The sequence below is a fragment of the Capra hircus genome, chromosome 25 (genome assembly GCF_001704415.2).
Source record: "Capra hircus breed San Clemente chromosome 25, ASM170441v1, whole genome shotgun sequence".
Lineage (NCBI taxonomy): Eukaryota > Metazoa > Chordata > Mammalia > Artiodactyla > Bovidae > Capra > Capra hircus.
In genome coordinates this window covers 39,435,027-39,450,734 of record NC_030832.1, presented here as the reverse complement: position 1 = coordinate 39,450,734, position 15,708 = coordinate 39,435,027, and the positions used below count along the sequence as shown (strand labels likewise).

Below are 15,708 nucleotides of genomic sequence, written 5' to 3'. Positions count from 1 at the left end.
GCCAGGAGTCCCAAATTAGAATAACTCTCCTAAGAAAGGTGACCCAGGGAGCAGCCCTCTCCTTGGAAAGAGGGATCCCTTTCTTATCCCACTTGGTAGCTTAGGGCTGAAGTTGGAGGCTCATCATGTGGGGCAGCCACCGCCCCCTGAAAAGGGCTCCTAAGAGCAGCCTGGGACCCTCTTGCAGCCAGAATTGGGTGATGTCATTGCCTTAGGGGATCACGTAGGATTCGGTCTGGGGGGAAGATTTCCAGGAGGAGAGGGGGTCTCCTGCCTTAGCGTGTGAGAAGCATGAACTTGGAGGGGAGGGCCTCCCATGGTTCTGAGAGTGACACCGCCCCCTCCCCCCCACCGATTTCTCTGCACTCATCTGCATTTACTTCATTCTCTGCTGTCCATCCAGCTAGATTTCTAGCTTGTCATCTGATGTCACCTCCATACCTGACTTCTTGTGACCTGTAACCTTCCCTCCTAGTTGAGTCAAGGCCCAGACTTTGCTTTCTTAAACGTATTTTGTTTTTCTTTCTCCTGTTAAAGACGAAAGAAAATGGGCATGAGAGGGGTGTTCAGAGCCATCCAGCTTACTAGAGGCCAAGCCAGCACTAGCACCCAGGGCTCCTGTCCGGAGGAGGCCTGGCGGCACCCTGGCTAAACCCTGCCCCTCCCCACTCTCCACCGCTTCAGACCTTCTCATGGATTTCAGCTCCTCTGGGTGCAGGACTCTGATAGGAGGTCATGGAGAGAGGACCCAGTAAGATGATACATGTAAATTTTTATGAAATACATAAGTTTTAAACAATGAGCATGTTTTACTGTTGAAAAACTTAGAAAACAAATCCTATGATGCAAAGGTAACCACTGTTAACATTCTGCCTGTTTTCTACAGAAGTTTTTTTTTGATGTGTTTATGAAAATCCATTCTATGATAAAGAAGCAAAAAATAGGGTAGCAGGTCACAGGCCACAGAGCATAGAGGGTTTCTGACCTAGGCTTTTGACCCAGACTGTCCAGCCTGCCTTTCCCGGTGGGCTTCCTGGAGCCGCCATCACAAAGCACCGCAAGCCTAGTGGCTTACACAACAGACGCTGAATCTTGCCCAGCGCTGGAGGCCAGCGGGACCTGCCCCAGGCCTCTCTCCAAGCTCCGGGAGGCTTGCCTGCCATCTGTGGCATTCCTCGATTTCGGCTGCATCATCAGACCTCTGCCTTCCTCCACTGTTACCCCTCTCTGAATCACATGCTATGTGCCCTGCTTTTTTCCACTTGCTGGTATTGTTGGAAGATCATTCCACCTCAAATATTTACACTATTTTACGTTGATTCATAGCTTAGCATGCTTTAATTTGTATCATAATTTATCAACCATTCTCTTATTTTTCAGTTCAGTAGCCTCCATTTATAATTAAAAAAAAAAAAACCCTCAGAATTCTTTATGGAGTTTTCTGTCATTCTAGAATTTTAGTATCTCTGCAGAATTCTTGGATCAAACTCCAGTGTGTCTCTGTCCTGAGTAGGAACATACGTAGGACCAGGAGACAGATAGGTATGGGGTCCAGTTGATGCTTCCAGCCACAGTAAATTTGCTCCTGAACCTTCGTGTTCCTGTTCCCTGGGAAAATGAGGAAAGGAGGAGGAGGGCTCAGGAGAAGCCATCAGATCTTGTCCCGTATTTGGTAAGTGGCAGAGCCTGACCAGGACCATTTCCTGTGCAGGAGTCAGCACAGTTGAGCCAGGACAGGTCTCAGTAATAAAAGCGACTGTTGACAAACTGCAGCCATGAGAGGAGAACTGAACAAAATGTAGCAGGATCCACAGATAGAACCAAGCACCCCGGGTTAATAGACTTCCAGTTGCTTGGCTGAGTGACACTGAATGGACTCTGCCTTCTGGTACCCATTTCCATTTTTTCCCTGTGGATTTCCTCAACACCTGGTGATAGAAGCTTTGGGTTAGGAGATTAGTAGGCTACAGATATTTTTAAAATAATAATTTAAAAGACATGATGATATATGAAATGCCTGTTTGTCATAGAAAAGCTTAGAAAATTCATCTAAGTAAAAAGAAAAAAGTAAAAATGGTTATTACCCAACTATACAAAGCCAACTACTAATTGCATTTTGTCCTACATCATTTCAGAGATTATACTCTGTGTGTGGGGTGGGGGAGAGAGAGAGTTCAAGATGCTTTCAACCACCTTTTTCAGTTGCCAGTAGAGTAGCATAAATAGCCTTCTATGATTTTATTTTTATTAGCTACATCATGTTTATTTCCCTTTGGCTGTGGTATATTCATTTAACTAGTCCTCTATACTTGGATATTTAGTTATGTCTGCTTTTTTGGAGTTTTACCAAACTGTAAAAAATACCTTGGCCACTAAATCTTTGCCCAAACTCATGATTGTTTCTGCAGGATAAACTTCTATGAATTAAATTTCTGGGTGATGGCGGGGGAGGGTAGTAAACTGCATGGTGATGACTGAGACGCAGAGATGTATATTCTGTTAAGCAGAAAAATAATTTAAATTCAAACCTCAAGGTCAGGTCCCCATCACATTCCAAGGTGAGGGCTTTGCTCTGATAAACGGGGTTCTTGGGAGGAACCCCTGCCACCCTGTGCCTGGGGTGTTAGAGCAGTTGATTCTGAGGCTGGAGGCAAGGCTGGCCTCTCACGTCCTCTCCTCCCCCACCCCAATCTCTGCCTCCACAGGTGTCTGCCTTTCCCAGACCAGCAAGGAAGGACCATGTGCCAGGTGAGTGTGGCACTTCTTTACACTGTGCTTTTCATTTTCCCATGGATTTCGGGATGCTTAAACGAATTCATTCAGTAAAACACAATCCCTACAGAAATCAGGACCAGTGGAAACAGGGAGATAATGGCAGATCAAGGGCATGGGGAGGGCAGGGCAGGCACCCTACACAGGCTGTTGGAGTTATTAGCTGCCCTCTAAACTTGCATCTGACATGTCTGTCACTTTAAAAAGATTCCATCCAATACATGACTTGTGTTGTCTGGGACGAACATATCACCCTCTCAGGGAACATAATGCTTTCCAGGATATTTAGACATTTATGTGATGGGTCTTCACACATCAGATATAATAGGCAGGGTCCTCAATAAGAACAACATTCAAATAAACGCAACAGCAGATCTCCTGTGAGTTCCCCCGCCCTCACAGTATCAAGTATGTACTATATCAATATAGAAATTCTGTGATTACAGTTGTTGCAGGGAGAGTCAGAATACTCAGGTCTACATAAACAGCCTTGTTAGGGTTCACACTGACCTAGATAAAACACTCCATGATCCAGAGGAAAGAACGGATGAGTGGTATATTCTTTGAACTGCTGTTTGTGATAATTCTGGACACAGATAGAGCCTGAACAGCTCCAAGCTTCAGTGTTCAGCAGGGGTGGGGGAGATGGTCTGAGCTGTCCTGCCTCCTCTCTCCGTGACTTTGACCTCAGCCACAGCCCTTAACCCCACTTGTGTCCTTTCTCAGTGGCCATCCATATCTTTCTTCAGACATCACAACATCATGTATTCTATTGCCGGTCACCGTCAAATGCCTCCAGTCCTAAAGGGCCTCCCTCTTTACCCCAGGCTCCGAGGATGCATGAACTTGAAGTACGCTGGTCAGAGTCCCGGAAGTTACAGAGCCTGAGACCCAGAGCTAGTTGAGGACAAAGGCAGGCTTGAGGCAGCACCCCAAGCTGTGGGAAGAGCAGGTGTGCTACTGGGACTCGGAACGTTCTGCCCAGGGACCAAGACAGGGACCAAGGGTCTCCCTTGTTCCCGTGACTCCTTTTCTCATACCAACTTATCCACATGACCATAAATAGGGCTTCCACAGCTCACGTTTACAAATTCTGCCACAGAGCGGGACCAAGTCTCCTTCCTCAGTTGGAAAGATCTTTGGGAAAGGTTGGGATCGGTTCAGCTTAGTTCAAGGGCTGAGGGGCTGAGTCTGCAAAGGGGAGCTCCCAGGAGCACCACGGGCTTGGAATGGGGGTGGCGGGCGGGGGAGGGAGGAAGATGAGACCTGGTAGATAAACATCGCAGTGGTCCATGCCAGGAAGACAAGCATTCACAGGTTTCTAGTTCAGGGATCTCCCTGTTAGGGTTATGTGTGATAAAAACAACAATAAAGCTTGTAAATATATCCACTGAGCACTTACGTGCTGGTCTCTGTTTTTAGTATATTATTGCATGAATAAACCTGTGAGATGGTATCATTAATCCCTTCCTCCATTCTACAGCTGAACAAACTGAGGCTAGAGATATTAAAATCCATTAGGTGATGGAGTTGGGATCTGAATGCAGAGAAGACATGGAGTTGGGATCTGAATGCAGAGAAGACAGACAGACCTAGAACTGGGCCCTTAATAATTAAACTAGTTTTATCTGCCAATAGCAAATCCCCAGCAGAGGAATCCAGAAGTATTGATGCATTCTAGACATGCACTGTCCATAATGGCTGGAGAAGGAAATGATAACCCACTTCATGATTCTTGCCTGAAAAATCCCACAGACAGGGGAGCCTGGTGGGCTACAGTCCATGGGGTCCAGAGATGACTGAGTGTACTTGCACACACAGACATGCAACATGGTAGCCAGTAACCACAGGTAGATACCGAGCATTCAAAGTGTGGTTAGTGTGACTGTGGATTTGAATTTTTACATTATATTTCAATTTAAAAACTTCAGAGTAAAATATTTTTTCAGGAAACACAACTTTGTTTTGATAGGACTACATTTCACCAAAGTGAAACTGAAAACTGTGTATAAATAAGATATACTTCAAGTGGAAAATACTACCAAGTTTTGAAGATGTGGTATTTAAAAAGATGAAAACTGGAGCTTCCTTGGTGGTCCAGAGGTTAAGACTATGCTTCCAATGGAGGGGGTACAGGTTCCATCCCTGGTCAGGAACCTAAGATCCCACATACCACGTAGTGCAGTCAACAAATTTTAAAAATTAAAAAAGAATGAAAACTATACCTGTATACATGGATTCCGTTCTCTGCTTTCCTCTTGTTACCACCTTAACTTTGCCTGTATCTCATGTTGAAGATTATAACTGTGCCTGAATTTTATTCATTCTCTCTGTGATTCCCACCTCATGATACAGCAATCATCTACATCAGATTATCTTTTGTAGCTCCCCTTCTTAAGTACTGTGATGGAGACCCTCTTGCCTGCAGGAAAAAAATGTCATTTGTTCCATGATCTGATCCCTACGCCCACCAACCCCCAAAACACCCCCCTTATACACACACCTCTACACTATCATTCCCAATTTATTCCTACTTCCTACTGAATTTCCCCATGACTTCTTGGGCCATGCTTCTTGATAGGAATATCTTTCCAACATCAGAACATGCTTTATTTTTCATGATTCTGCTCATCTACAAACTCCAATGAGGCTTAACTTAACATCAGGATGTTGAATCTGGCTGATGTCTTCGTGTCCTGTACTTAAATGTCCTTACATCATAGCCTTCAGTGTATTGTTAACATATAGCAGTCTCTTACATTCATCTCACACCACCAGGCAACAAGCACCCTTGAACAGGAGCACTGTGGCATTCAGCTTTCAACCGCGAGCATCACGCACAACACCACAATACCTGGTCCCCCACCGATGCTTGCTCTCTAAATGGAAGGATGGATGGATGGATGGATGAATAGAGATCCAGAAGGCAGACACTTTCTAATGATTTTTTTTCTCTCCCACAAAATGCAGTATAAAGTTAGGGGCATGCTAAGCTTCGTATGTAACTGAACATGGGGAAACCTGCCCTCTGAAGGTGGTAAGATCTGTCTCCTCTACACCTCTGCGTAATACCTTGTGCTGAGCACTCCAGATTCATCAGGAATGTCCTGTTCCAGGGGTCCTTGTCATTCAGAGACGTGGCTGTGGGCTTCACCCGTAAGGAGTGGCAGGAGCTGGACCCGACACAGAGGACCCTGTACCGGGATGTGATGCTGGAGAACTACAGCCACCTGGTCTCCGTGGGTGAGGAAGGCTTCCAGTTCCCCCCTCCCCTGCTATGTCTGAGCTCCTTCCTTTCCAGTTACATAAGACCCCTTAAGTACTCAAAATGTTTGTCCTGGGGTTTCCGTCATCAACTGTTAAGTCCAGTTCTAATCTCACCTGGATTATTGGTGAATTTTCCTCCCAAGTGAAACAGCTATTCTTTGGCCGAGAGCCTTCTGCTTCCTTGGGTGTCCCAGATGGCTCAGCATAAAACTCTTTTTAAAAATAATCTTTTGGCCATGCCACAAGGCATGTGGGATCTTAGTTCCATAACTAGGGATCAAACCCATCTCCCTGCATTGGCAGCATGGAGTCTTGACCACTGGACCGCTCGGGAAGTCCCTCAGGATAAATCTTGTAACTGTTTCTTGTGAACAGGGTGTCAAGTCACCAAACCAGCTGTGATCTCCAGGTTGGAGCAGGGGCAAGAGCCGTGGATGGAGGAGGAAGAGATTCTGAGATGTAGCTTTCCAGGTGAGAGAACCAGTGTGCAGGCGGACAGAAGACATGGGGTCCCAGAAGGTCACAAAGCAGAATCTCTGATTTTTTTTTAATTTCAGGCAACTGTGTTAAAAGCCTTGAATCTTTGCAAGCAACTGTGGACAGCTGGCCGAAGACCTTGAGATGCCCCAATGATGTCTGCTACCTGCACCCATCACGTCACTGCATGATCACTTGCCCTCCCATGGATTTTAGAGAAAGACATTCTTTTAAAATTTATCCTTTCTTTCTACTCTGCCACCCTCTTCTAAGACCTTGCCTTCTCAGTCTTTCTCTAGAATCTTTAGGCTTACACTTGTCCCCCTGGTTATGACACAGGCTTTCTCAAGCTCTCAGATATGTGTAGATTTGCCCTATTTTAAAATAACTTACTTTGTGCCACTCACTTTTTTTTTTTTTTGGCCATGATGTGTAGCATGCAAGATCTTAGTCCCCAGATCAGGGATCAAACCCATGCCCCCTGCAGTGGAAGCAGAGTCTTCACCACTGGACAGCCAGAGAATTCCGGTACCACTCATTTTAATTTTAGTTTTCTAAAATAGTTTTCTCTGCTTCACTGTGAAATGCCTCAAAAAATATATTTGCTATCTTTTGTATGACTTTAAATTCATCTTTCAAGACCATGCATGTATTGATAACATGTCCCCATTTTGTCTGACAGGTTATAACTAAAGCTTTTCCTCCATCTCCGTGTATTCCCATGGGGAGCAGAGCCTTTGTTTTATTCACCCTTGTTTCTGCAGGATACACATAATGTATATCAACTAACCCTTTCTCCCTTCTAGGATAAGGATCCTTTATCAAGCATCCATTCAGGGTGGTTGTTTTTAATCAGGGGTGTGCACCAGAATCACTGGGGAAGCTTTAAAAATGCCCCTGGCTGGTCCCAACCCAGAAAATTCTGATGGGAAAGATCAGCCAAGTGAGTAGGAAGTATGTGTAGTAGGAATAGGATTATCATAATTTAATCTGGGCACTCAGGTTTGAAACCACAAAGTTAATCTTCCTTCCAAACACTGCTTTAAAAATTTTTTTTACTTTTTATTTTTTCCCAAACGTTTCTGAAATAGTTTAGTCCTACCATGTGCTCCTGAAGGCTCAGTTGGTAAAGAAACCGCTTGCAATGCAAGAGACCCAGGTTCGATCCCTGGGTCGGGAAGATCCCCTGGAGAAGTGAATGGCAACCCACTCCAGTATTCTTGCCTGGAGAATCCCTTGGACAGAGGAGTCGGGTGAACTACGGTAGTCCACGGGGTGGCAGAGTTGGACACGACTGAGCGACTAACACTTTCATGGTGCTCCTGGAAAGATATACACGTCTGTGACCTTATTTTTTTTTTTTTTTCCTAGAAGTTTCCCAAGTTGATAGGCAACGGGAAGACGGAGAGGAACCTCTGAACCAAGTAGAACTCCCAGACAAGAAACAACTGACCCCAGAAGGGCACCACGCACCTAACACGGTTGGAAAAAACACCTCTCAGGACACAGACGTCGTCCCTTCAGAACAACAGGGCCCTCGGTGTGAGTCGTGTGGCACCGCCTTGCCAGGCAAGGCAGACGTCACTGTCACTTCCAGCGCGTACCTCGCGAGGAGGAGGTTCGAATACGATGCACAGGGGAACCTGTTTCTCTACTCGAAGCTGGACTCTCCCCGTGCCGGGGCGCGCCCACGCCAGTGTAACCGGTGCCGAGAAGCTGTGAGCCGTGCCCAAGCCCTTAATGCCGACCAAGGAGCCCACAGTAAAGAGGAACCCCGCAAACGCACCACAGGCGGGAAGGGCCTCTCCCACAAGTCAAGACTCATTACCCGTCAGAAAGCCCACAGGGAAGACGCACCCTCAGGGCGGAAGGACCAGGGGGGAGGCGGGCCGCCCCGGCAAACATCCGGGAAATCAGGCGGACCGGAAGCGCCGCCGAACCAGGAAATGCCGTAGAAAGCTCATGGGGGATCCGAACCTGTGCATCCCTCAGGCCGTTCTGACTGCAGAAAAGCCTTACAAGTGTTCCGGCTGTGAGGAATCTTCTCCCACAGGTCGCGCCTCATCGAATACCACAGATGTCACATGGGAGAGAAGCCCTGCGGTTGCCCAGAGTGTGGAAAGTACTTCTCCCGGAAGTCCTGCCTGGTCCTCCATCAGAGAGCTCACACCGGGGAGAGGCCCTACGCGTGCGGCCGGTGCGGCAACGCCTTCTTCCAGAAGTCGCACCTCATCCTCCATCAGAGGACGCACACGGGAGAGAAACCCTGCCAGTGCGACAAGGCCTTCTCGCAGAACTCTTGCCTCCTCATGCACGAGAGGACCCACATGGGCAGGAGGCCCTACGAGTGCTCCGCTGGCGGGGAGACCTTCACCCAGGAGGCGAACCTCCTCCGACGCCACAGGATTCACACCCGGGAGAAGCTGTACCGACAGGGTGAGACAAGGCTTTCATCACGAATTCCCAGCACACTGAGGATTGAAAACCCTGTGGACTTTGTGAACGTGGAAAACCCCTTTGCCGGGAAGTCCAGGGCCAACTGTGGGCAGAGCGTCATACCAAAGTGAAACCCTAATAATTTAGAGAGTCAGGAAAAGCTTATTCTTTTTTTAATTTTTTAATCTTTTTGCCACACCACCGTGGCATGTATGATCTTAGTTGCCTGACCAGGGATCAACATCGTGTGTCCTGCATTGGAAGTGCAGAATCTTAACCACTGGACCCAACAGGGAAGTCACGAAAAGCTTATTCTCTTAAAACTAAGAAGGGTAGTGACTCTCTAGAGGGATTTATTTTTTATAGGATAAACTTAACTATGAAGTGTATCTGTGTCTCATAGTAACTGTGGCTGTTGAACTCTGAAGTCAACGAACAAGTTTAACGGTTAAGACTGCATATTGAAGAAGGCTGAATGAGGCACAGGACAATCCCAGGGGTATACTGGGGCTATGTTCCTGGAGATGTTCCATAAACATAATTTTATTTTACTTATTTTTGAATTGCATTTATATTTGAACACAATTGTGAACTTGTAGATACCATAATATGGCAGATGACATCAATCAAGAGTTTCCACACTAATTACACCCTTTTGTCTTTGATATATGTTATAACTGGAACGTTCCAAATTTACTACTCAACCAGAAGTCCATACACAGTACCACATACCGTTTGGTTTTTTGTTTGCTGGCAGATATTACAGAGCACCCCTTGGATCAGGAAGCCAGCAACTTCATGAGGTACCCTCATCCCTATCATCTAGTTCACAAGTCATGTTAAATGTGTAAGGGTGGGGCTCCCTTTTCTGGCAGTATAGTGGACCATCATAAGTGAAAAACGTTCCACTAAAAGAAAAGTGAGACTTCAAAGATGTATTGGCTCAGATTTAACAAAAGACATGCATTAGCATGCATATATGCGTGCAGTATATATGTGTAAATATGCATATGTATATACATGCAATATATGCCTAGCTGAGTAATTAGAAATATTCTAATATACTAGAATGTACTAGATGTACTCCATGTATATCTGTCGAGAGTTTAGCTACGTTGCTCTCTGGTATTGCTGCCTTGTCATCCATCATATTTGGTCGAGGCTGCGGGGACCCTAAGCTGATAATAGCCCCTCGAACGAGGACATGCCCAATGGCAGCGATCGGCCGCAAGCAGATATAAGTCCCTGGTGTGACTTCCTCCCAGCTCTTATGATCAGCAGCCTGCCTCCCAGTGTCTGTGTGTCTTACACCTCTTAGCCGGAACCCTGTGAGCTCCTCAGAACCCTCCTCTGTGGGTTTGAATTAACTGATATGATCCTAACCCAGCAACCCCAGAGCATGCCTCCTGTGGATCCTAATAAAGGCATGTGTGCCAAGTCCAGTCTGTCTGCACTCCATCTTGACCTCCCCTCCAGGCATGCTATGGACTCAGTCCAGGCCCTGTGAGTGTTAAACGAGTCTGTTTCAATTTCTCTGTGGTCTGTTGTTCAACCCATTCATCGTCCTGCACCCTGTGCTCCATTTAGCGAAGTCTCTTAGTCATGTCCAACTCTTTGCGACCCCATGGACTGTAACCTATCAGGCTACTCTGACCATAGGATTTTCCAGGCAAGAATGCTGGATTGGGTAGCCATTTCCTTCTCCAGGGGATCTTTCTGACCCAGGGATCGAACCTGGGTCTCCTGCATTGCAAGCAGATGCTTTACCATCTGAGCCACCAGGGAAGCCTCTTAACAAGTGTTAATTTAACAGTCTTGACACCTGGGAACAAGATGGTAACAACTGACAATGGGAACAGTCTTGCAATTGGGTACTGGCGAAATGCCTTTCAGCTGTGAGAGCTCCAGGGCTCCCCCAGCTGGGATGTTCCATCTGAGGGCCCCCCTGTGCTACCACCTCCCAACCCCCAAGTGCAGGCACCCCGGAACCCCCCTGGAACACTGCTCTTGGGGGCTGCTTTGAGGGGCTGTATGTGTGTGTCCTGCCTGTTACTGCCCCACAGAGGATGAACTCCCCCAGCGAATGTTAGATCTTGGAGTGTGTTTCCCCAATTCAGGTGCAGACCCAGCTGTTGACTAATCCAGAGCTGGCCTCGGTTTTCCGAAAGGTCCTGTCAGGACAGGTGAGGGCTGGAGTGCTCAGTGCCTAGAACCACCAACTCACCAAAGCATGGGTTCCAGGCTCCGAGGTCCCAGCTCTGCGGACCCTGCTGCCTCTGCCCTGGTGGAGGTGACCCTAACCCTGCTGGGGCTGATGGGACCACCCTGGGGGGGAGCGGCCGCCTAGGAGTCTGGTTGCCAGGGAGCCCACTGCAGACCCTTATGGCAGTGTGTCACTCAGTTGCTCAGGTGTGACTCTTTGGGACTGTAGCCCGCCAGGCTCCTCTGTCCATGGGGTTCTCCAGGCAAGAATACTGGAATGGGTTGCCATGCCTTCCTCCAGGGGATCTTCCCAGGGATTGAACCTGAGTCTCTTGTGTCTCCTGCATTGGCAGGTGGATTCTTTACCACTAGTGCCACCTGGGAAGCCCTTTGGTAACTCCTCTAAGGCCAAATCATGGGTGGGGAGTGGGAGTGGCAGGCAATAGAGAATTAGAAGCCAAAATCTGGAACTAGATTACATCTTTGAAAGCTGCTAAGAGAGTAAACCTTGAACGTTCTCATTATTAGCAAATAAAATTTGGCAGCGACATGAAGTGATGTTAACTAGAGCTATTGTGGTGATACTTTCTCAATGTATACAAATCTCGAATCATTGTATGCCTGAAACCAATGTGATGTTATGTGTCAGTTCTCTCTCAATAAATAAATAAACTTAAAATTGAAACCTGATGTGTCTCAAGATTCAAAATATTCTGAAAGACTGTGTACAGCAGGAGGGAGAGAAGAGGTGCTGCTACTCCACACCATGGAATTCAGCCAAAGACCCATGATACATAACCTTCTTAAAGAAATCAGGGGACCTCCTGGTGGTCCAGTGGCTAAGACTCCGAACTCCCAATTCAGGGGGCCTGGGTCCAATCCCTGGTCAGGGAACTAAATGCCATATGCTGCAACTAAGACCTGGTGAAGTCAAAGAAATAGATATTTTTTAAAAAAGAAAAAAGAACCCAGGGATGGAGGACCACCATTAGCAAACGCAGGCTGGGTTCATCTTGGCTCCAAAGCAGCTGCAGCCACCTGTGCTCAGCATCTAGACAGCTCCAAGGCCCTTGACGGCCAGTCAAGGACCAAGGCTTCCTCGGCGGTGGCCAACACTCTCATCTCGTGCAGCCTGGGTTAACAGGCCCACTGATGGTCCTTGGGACTAACCCGGTCCCAGGAGATGCACTGAAAGCAATTAGCTGCAGACACCAGGCTGTTAGAATGGCCGTCCCTCAGCATCTCTGGAGTGAGGACTTCCTCACAGCTGTAGGATTTGGGGAAGAATTGTGGGAGGGGGCTTCCTGTGTGCCTCGGGTTCCTGAGCACTGGCCTCAGAGAAGCAGGAGGTAAGAATGGAGCTGCCAGACAGATGGCCAGGGACCCCTTCCATAAGATCATTTCTTTCTTTCTTTCTTTTTCAGTCTCTTCCTCCTGTCCTCCTCTCTTTTTAAAATTGAAGTAAAATTGTTTTACGATGTTGTGTTTCAGGTGTATAACAACGTGGTTCAGTTATAGGTCTATTTTTCAGATTCTTTTCCCTTATAGGTCATTACAGAATATTGTGTTGAGTTCCTCTGCTACACAGTAGCTCCTTGTTGGTTATCTATCTTATGTATAGTAGGTGGGTATCTGTTAATCCCAAACTCCTAATTTATCCCCCCGCCCTCTGCTTTTCCCTTTGGTAATATTGTTTGTTTTCTGTAATCTAGAGATGATCATACTAAGTGAAGTAAGCCAGAGAGAGACAAATACAGAGCTCTTCGGGGGTATCTCTCTCCTTTTAAAAAAAAAAACACTTTACTTTAAAATTATTTTTATTTACTTATTTGGCTGCATTGGGTCTTCATTGCAACATGTGGGATCTAGTTCCCTGACCAGGGATCAAATCTTGATGTAGATTATTGTTCCCTGTATGGGAAGTGTGGATCCTTAGCCACTGGATCACCAGGGAAGTCCCTGGGTCTCTTTCATAAAGGCACTAATCTGATTCATGAAGTCTCCGCCCTCACGACCTCATCAACTCTAGAGACCCCCACCCCTAATAACAGACTAATAATGGGGAGCAGTTTTCAACATGTGAATTGCAGGGTAGGGGGGACACATTCAGTCTACAGCAGGTATGGTGTTGGGATTTACTGTTGAATTATACAAGGGATTTTCATAGATGGAAAAAAACAGCACAAAGCTGTATGAGTACAAGTGTGATAATTTGAAGTTATTTTGGTGAATGGCTTGAACCAGTCGCAGTTCATCTCACGTAAAACAAACTCCACAGATCTTGAGGACGCATCTGGAAGTTTTGCACATACATATACCCATAGAATTACCACCCCAGTCGACACATAGAACGTTGCCAGCATCCAGGCAATCTCCCTGTGCCCTCTGCCAACCCAAACCCTTCCCCAGTTAACCACCATGATGACATCAAAAGCCGCACGAGTTTGTCATTGGCCTTTACTTAAACGGGAGCATCCAGTATGTGTTCTTTGTGTCTTGCTCCTTACACTATTACATCTGTGTTGTTCTCATTTTTTGCCAATAGCAGTACTTCTTTTTTGTTGTTCGTATTCCACTGCATGAACATGCCACAAGCTGGGTTTTTTAAAAACATTTTTTTGATGTAGATTATTAAATTTTTTTTATAATATTGCTTCTGATTAATGTTTTGGTTTTTTGGCTGCAAGGCACGTGGGGTCTTAGCTCCCCAACCAGGGATCGAAACTGCACCCCCTGCATTGGAAGGCAAAGTCTTAACCACTGAACCACCAGGGTAGTCCTGCCACAAGCTGTTTGTATCTATTCTGTGTTCATGAACATCTGGATCATTTCCAGTTTTCGTCTGTTATAAACAGTGCTGCCATAGACGTCCTCTACGTGAGTACTCACTCCTTGTCAAAAGATACTGTGTGGCCATGACTCAGAGCAGTAGTTCTCAACCAGGGGTGACTTTGTTCCCAAGGCATGTTTGCCAATGTGTGATGACATTTTGGATCATCACAACTTGGGTAGGGGAGTGCTGTGTGCCATGTGGGTAGAGACAAAGGATGCCACTGAGGGCCCTACAGTGCACAGGTCGGTACCCTCCTCAGAGAGATCTACCCAAACTGTCCACAGAAGCAGAAGAACTAGGCTGGAGCCTGATTTTGGGGTCCTTGTCTGCTGCCTCCAGATTGTGTCTAGTAGGCCTTGGGGAATCATAGATGGTTCTGGAATATGAGGTTTCCATCCAGGAGAGGGGATTTCAGAAGAGAGACCCCCACCTGGCATCAGCGTTAGGTGACATCAGCCTGATGGGCAGCACCTGGTGTCCTGGGGCCCACGGCCCGCCACAGCGCTCCCTGCACGTCACGGTTCCGCAGTGTGTAGATGGCCGGGTAGAGCAGGGGGGTGAGGTTGATGTAGATGAGCGAGACTAGCTTGTCCTCCTCCAGGGAGCGGCTGCGCAGGGGCCGGGCGTACATGGCCGTGGCACAGCCGTAGTGCAGCACGGCCACCGTCAGGTGGGACGCCACGGTGCTGAAGGCCTTGCGGCGGCCCACGGCCCCACCAACCCCAAGGATGACCACCAGCACCCGGGTGTAGGAGAGCAGGATGAGGGCCAGCGGCAGCACCAGCAGCAGCAGGCAGGCCGCCAGCAGGGTGCGCTCCTGCAGGTCCCGGTCGCCGCAGGCCAGCACCAAGACCGCCAGGAGGTCACAGAAGACGTGGTTGACCAGGCCCCCGTGGCAGAAGGGCAGCTGGAATATGGCTGTGGTGAGGCCTAAGGCCAGCAGAGAGCCCCCCAGGCCACAGCAGGCCAGGAGGCACCAGCAGAGCCCCGCAGTCATGAGCTGGGGGTAGTAGAGGGGGTGGCAGATGGCTAGGTAGCGGTCCAGGGCCATGGCTGCCAGCAACAGGCACTCGGAGCCCCCCAGTGCCACAAAGAGGCCCATCTGGGTGGCGCAGGTGGAGGGGCCCACCGCCTGGCCCCCGGGCGGCAGGAGGAAGCCGGCCAGCATGGGCGGGGTCAGCACCAGTGTATAGGCCACCTCCACGGCAGACAGGGCCCCCAGGAAGAAGTACATGGGGGTGTGCAGGGCAGCGTCCACCACGGCCAGGCCCACGATCAGCAGGTTCCCCGTCAGCGTGGCCAGATAGAGCGGCAGGAGGAGGGCAAAGAGCAGCGCCCGGAGCTCTGGGGGCCACCCCGAGAAGCCCAGGATCACGAACTCCCATGGGGCACTCCAGTTGGACACGGGCCAGCGGCTCATCGTTGGGACCTGGGCAAGGAGCAGTGGGGCCTTCTCTTCTCCTTGGCTTGCCCCCCTGCCTTCCCTGGCCCGTCCATTGCTTCCCCTTCCTGCACCCACCCTAGGGATGCAGCGCTTTCTCCCCAACCCACTGTTTCCCACCTCATTTCCTGCAGCCCAAGGTCCTCCAGGAAGTCAAGACATTCGGAGCCACGGTCCACCCTCCCTTCTGGCCTCCTGCGCCCCACTGCATTTCTAGGCACCCAGGGTTCTCCTTCACACCTGCCCACTGCCCTCTGGTTCTATCCAGCCTTCTAAACCC

The 15,708-nt window shown here is 48.3% G+C and overlaps 2 protein-coding genes across 2 annotated transcripts; one reads left to right on the top strand and one right to left on the bottom strand.

Annotated features, from left to right (window-relative positions):
* LOC102175920 (zinc finger protein 300-like) lies at window positions 2,740-9,083 on the top strand. The gene is made up of 4 exons (XM_018040009.1): window positions 2,740-2,748; window positions 5,889-6,015; window positions 7,888-8,467; window positions 8,570-9,083. Exons 1-4 carry the CDS (start codon window positions 2,740-2,742, stop codon window positions 9,081-9,083), a joined length of 1,230 nt encoding a protein of 409 aa, XP_017895498.1.
* Window positions 14,430-15,407, bottom strand: LOC102175643 (olfactory receptor 10AC1-like). Its single transcript, XM_018040007.1, has one exon. The coding sequence runs from the start codon at window positions 15,405-15,407 to the stop codon at window positions 14,430-14,432; it is 978 nt and encodes a 325-aa protein (XP_017895496.1).

What these genes read in the sequence shown, in the direction of transcription:
- LOC102175920 (XM_018040009.1), top strand. An exon ending in CAGCCACCTGGTCTCCGTGG is followed by an intron (nt 6,016 to 7,887) that starts GTGAGGAAGGCT and finishes TTTTTTTCCTAG; the next exon opens with AAGTTTCCCAAGTTGATAGG. An exon ending in CCGCCGAACCAGGAAATGCC is followed by an intron (nt 8,468 to 8,569) that starts GTAGAAAGCTCA and finishes CTTCTCCCACAG; the next exon opens with GTCGCGCCTCATCGAATACC.
- LOC102175643 (XM_018040007.1), bottom strand. Translation starts at nt 15,407, where the DNA reads ATGAGCCGCTGGCCCGTGTCCAACTGGAGTGCCCCATGGGAGTTCGTG.